At 29.6% G+C, this 1,951-nt stretch overlaps 1 protein-coding gene across 3 annotated transcripts in view; it reads right to left on the bottom strand.

The window, feature by feature from the left end:
- Positions 1-1,263, bottom strand: part of LOC105450698 — a 5,515-nt gene extending 4,252 nt beyond the window's left edge. For 2 of the 3 annotated variants that reach the window (XM_011690654.1, XM_011690653.1), the window contains exons 1-2: positions 975-1,263; positions 188-207 (exon numbers count right to left, since the gene is read on the bottom strand). In XM_011690654.1, the coding sequence (XP_011688956.1) occupies positions 188-204 (17 nt within the window). In that variant the 5' untranslated portion in view covers positions 205-207; positions 975-1,263. The remainder of the gene's footprint in view (positions 1-187; positions 208-974) is intronic. The other variant, XM_011690655.1, reaches the window with a different exon arrangement.
- Positions 1,264-1,951: the final 688 nt, after the last annotated feature.

Raw genomic sequence — 1,951 nt, 5'->3', positions numbered from 1 at the left:
ATTATAATTTATATTAATTTTGGAGAAAACTATAATTATAATTAATTTAACCATGCAAATTATAGCTGCTTTAAACAATGCATTATGGTTATACATTATGATTGATATTATATTTTTGTTTACTTATTTCTTAGATATTATTACAATATAAATAGTAAGCAAACGTTAAGAAACTAGTTATACTTACTGTAATTGGAGTTGCATTTACTACAAACAAATATTTATTTCATTTGTTATATGAATTTTAATACTTTGCTATATTAATATTTCAAATTATTATATTGTAGGGTGTAGGGAAAGTTCCCGCGCATTTTTGACAATTTTTATTTTTTTTAAATAAATACTACAGCATCTGTTAATCGAAGTATTTGCCATCGTTTTCTACCACTTTTGCCCACCTTTCAGGCAGCATACGAATACCACGTTGAAAGAATTCGTTATCTTTTGACAATCCAATTATCCGTTACGTCAAAAGATAACGAATTCTTTCAACGTGGCATTCGCATGCTGCCTGAGAGGTGGGCAAAGGTGGTAGAAAACAATGACAAATACTTTGTTTAACAGGTACTGTACCATTAATTTTATTTAAAAAAATAAAAATTGCCAAAAATGCGCAGAAACTTTCCTTAAACTCTAATAAATTATAGTAAAATTTTATCATTTTTGATAGAATTATATATATAAGGTTATTATTATTAACATTAGAGTAATAACAACTATAAAAATAGTGCTGTAAAGTATGTGTAATAACTATAAAGTAGCTATAAAAATATTGCTAATCATAATTTTTTACTATGCAATTATAGTCATAAATACAAAATATTTTCTCTCAGTGTAAGTTATTTCTTATTTGCCAGATATATATCTAAGAAAGAATTCTTTGAAAAATATCATTTGCTGCATAATTTATAGTTTCAAGCAATATGGATATTCCCTGATATTCTGATAAGATTGATCTTAGATTGCAAACTTACCTTATTCGTTTTTCGGAGGATCCGGGACACGTTGTATCACTTTGTAAGACCAGAAAATACACACAGATTTTTCGTCTGTTTTCGCAATCAAATTGTAACTGAACCTTTTAATGTCTTATTTTTTTACGGACGCAATATTGGCTTCCGCCAAATATTAGTATATATCATTGACGCATAAATTAAAATTCGGTATAATATTGAAGCTATGTAGCGTATATCACAAAACGCGTATCATAAAAAACGAATAATGATTTTCTAAATATCTCTCTTCTATAGTATTAACAGTACTGACATATGTACATGATAACCATATAAGTATGTTCTTTTCGGGTTGGTGCCTTTTGTTTTCCCCACTCCAAGCCGGTGTTCTAACTATAATCCAGTTGTTCTAAGGTAATTAAGATAATGCCATTATCACATAAATGGTATTACTTCTTGTAACTGTCGCATGCAGTTTGAAATGAAAAAAACAACATCGAGCTCCGGATTTTGGTCATTATGCTAATACGACATTGTCGATGCGACATATTCGTAAAATCATTATTTCTTTTCGTAATACGCGCGCGCTATATAGTTTTAATATTATATCAAATATTAATTTATACGTCAATAGGCAGTGACAATAACGTTTCTTTAAATGTAAATATCCAGAATTGTTGTAACTTTTCGTCGGAGTATTTCGTAAGGTACGACGGAGACACAAATGTCACATGCCTTAAGGTAGTACACTCGCGAATTGAAAATAGTCACAGTTTCTTGAAATTGAAACTATACGTTGTACTCGAAGTCGTTGATACACTTATATAATTAGAATAAGATTGACCGTTTCAATACTGACAAGGAAAGTTAGGGAATTCGAAAATTCAGAAAAATTTGAAACTTTGTAAAAGTAGAGCAGTTCTTCCGTAGTACGAAACTATTTTTTGTTGGTGCTCTATTCCGTTTTGAAGGGATGAAATCACACATCGGAAGAGCAC

Source organism: Wasmannia auropunctata, unplaced genomic scaffold (genome assembly GCF_000956235.1).
Source record: "Wasmannia auropunctata unplaced genomic scaffold, wasmannia.A_1.0 LD336057.1, whole genome shotgun sequence".
Classification (NCBI taxonomy): Eukaryota; Metazoa; Arthropoda; class Insecta; order Hymenoptera; family Formicidae; genus Wasmannia; species Wasmannia auropunctata.
This window is presented reverse-complemented; position numbering and strand designations above follow the sequence as displayed.